General features: G+C 35.9%; 1 protein-coding gene across 1 annotated transcript in view; it reads right to left on the bottom strand.

Annotated features, from left to right (window-relative positions):
- Nucleotides 1-2,366, bottom strand: part of LOC119585169 (zinc finger CCCH domain-containing protein 14-like) — a gene marked incomplete in the record, with an annotated part of 14,189 nt that overhangs the window by 3,768 nt on the left and 8,055 nt on the right. The window contains 5 exon segments of the mRNA XM_037933806.1: nt 427-520; nt 792-939; nt 1,065-1,200; nt 1,867-1,996; nt 2,271-2,366. Of these exon segments, the coding sequence (XP_037789734.1) occupies nt 427-520; nt 792-939; nt 1,065-1,200; nt 1,867-1,996; nt 2,271-2,366 (604 nt within the window).

The raw sequence follows: 2,366 nt of genomic DNA, 5'->3' as shown, positions 1-2,366 counted from the left end.
CATGGTACAACGGTAAGCCAGGACTGAACCCAAAGTATTTCTCTGATATTTCTCCCCTTCTCTTTCTTTATTATTCAACATTTTTTAAAAACTCCTTGCCAGATGTATCTCAATAATACATCCCATTATTTCCTGATGAAGAGTACAAGTGACAATTAAGGTCATTCACCAGCATCAGATTTTCTGAGATGACATGAATGACTGCTTTAGAAACCCTCAGTCATCTTCCCTCTCATGTTACTAAATTATTCATAAGCATTAATACAACTAATAAAAATGATAAAATACTTTATAGGCCACTTAAACTTACAAAACATCTCCAAAATAAAAATCATGTTATAATACAATGTCAAGCAAAACAGTGATAAGAACCAGATACACTTATGTAAGATGCCTATAATAACAATATATTTCATTTTTACTTACATGCAGGGAAGAGTGGGATGATGGTACTGACACGAATCTCCCGCCTTGCATGCTGGCCAGTACCTGCAGCGCTCCTCAAATTTGCTGCCTCCACCTAGAGAAAAATATAGAGATGGCAGTGATAGTAACAACACGAGTTACAAAAGTAATGGCAGAATCAGTAATACTATTTGCAGTAACAACAAGAAAGATAGTAATATGTTAATAGCAAAAGAATGTCCAGACAGTTAATGCAGTATGTATCAATGACTGTAGTTGTATTTATATTTATGCTAGTAATAATACCAGTAGTAATATCAAATTTATAAGTATACTGATTATAACATCTACATCTTTAGGAATCACAAAAGGCTATTACAACATACCACCATCTTGGCCTGATGACACTGAGATGGCACTCTTGAGCCGGGGTTTGACACCTGCTATTAGACCAACGCCAGGTAATGAGCCTCCCCGGGTCATGTCACTTGAAGTTTCCTCTTCTTCCCACTCCTCTACTTCTTCAATGTACTCCTTAATGTAAAACACAAATTTGTTTAAGACAAATCATTATGAAAGCATTAAGACAATTTTTTCAGAAGTTCACAGTATATAAAAGAATAACTTCACTAAGCAAGAGTCACACAAATTAACCTCACCTCGACTTCCTCAAGACTGTCACTGCGGATGGGGCGAGCTCCAAGGCGGGACCGAATGTCAGGGGGATCATCTCTCATCTCAAAAACATCGGTATCCACTCCCTCAAGTGTCACTATGAACTTGGTGTTCTCTCTCCTAAGGAGTAGATGCAGAGATGAGCATACTCCATTACACCAAAAAAGCAAAGATACATTCATGCATATAAAAATGCACTACAAACTACCTGTTAAACACTAAACACTAATCCTGTTTTACACGTGGGAAGTGACACCTGTGTAGGACTTTGGTTTGGCACTGCCATTTTTGTTTAATCATATGAGGTAGAATAAGCCTATCCAGAGCAATACTGCTAAATACCAAAATGGATAACTTCATTTGAAAATCTGATATACATATACTACAAGTCTTCATTTTTTCTTGGGATGTAGAGGGACTTCAAGGATATACATAAAACATGGATGCAGTTAGATACTATCACATATATAACACCTTAGGAACTTCCTTTCAACAGAAACTTTCAGTTCATCATGCCTGTATTACATCTATAATTAAAATATAATGTTAACCTAAAATGTTAACTAGTACTACATCATTGGATGTTTTACATTTAATTTTGGGATATCAAGTTTCCTTCACTGTATCATTTAAAAATCAAGAATGAGAAATCCGACAACACAAGTAACACAATAAAATAACAATAGCTGACCATGCCTAAATGCAAGAAAAACTGCAGCATATTTCACAAATATAAATCCCTGGAAACTGCACACTTCAGAAAAGTTTATCCTTGAGACATCTTACCCTGCAACATGAGGCACTACTGGCTGTGGGGGCTCTGAGCCAGGGAGAGGTTGGTCCTCCTCAATTCCCTCATCAACTACCTCCTCCTCAACTTCAACTTCCTCAACCTCTTCCATACCATAAGGAACTTCTGAAATGAAGTAGGAATTTCTAGTGTTATTTTTTTTCTTTCAACATGACCCACTAACAAAAATTAATGTTGAAATTTTAAGTTCTTATCAAGTTACATACAAGAACAATATTCATCTTGGTGATACAATCCCATATGCTAAATATATATATCAATACTTTTTTTTCGCAAGTTCTGTCTTTCTTTTATAATACATAAAATAATCAGACACTTGCTAACATACTTATTATTCTTCACAAAAAATAGGAAATGAAAAAAGGAAAAATTTACCTACCAGGAACCATTTCATCACAGACTTCCTCCTGTTGAACAACATCTTCCATTGCTTCTTCCTTCACCAGCGCATCCGAAGAGCTGGTGATTCCCGGCA

This window comes from Penaeus monodon, chromosome 19 (assembly GCF_015228065.2).
Source record: "Penaeus monodon isolate SGIC_2016 chromosome 19, NSTDA_Pmon_1, whole genome shotgun sequence".
In the NCBI taxonomy this organism is placed as follows: Eukaryota; Metazoa; Arthropoda; class Malacostraca; order Decapoda; family Penaeidae; genus Penaeus; species Penaeus monodon.
The sequence above is the reverse complement of the archived record's forward strand: the minus strand, read 5'-3'. Positions and strand labels throughout refer to the sequence as shown.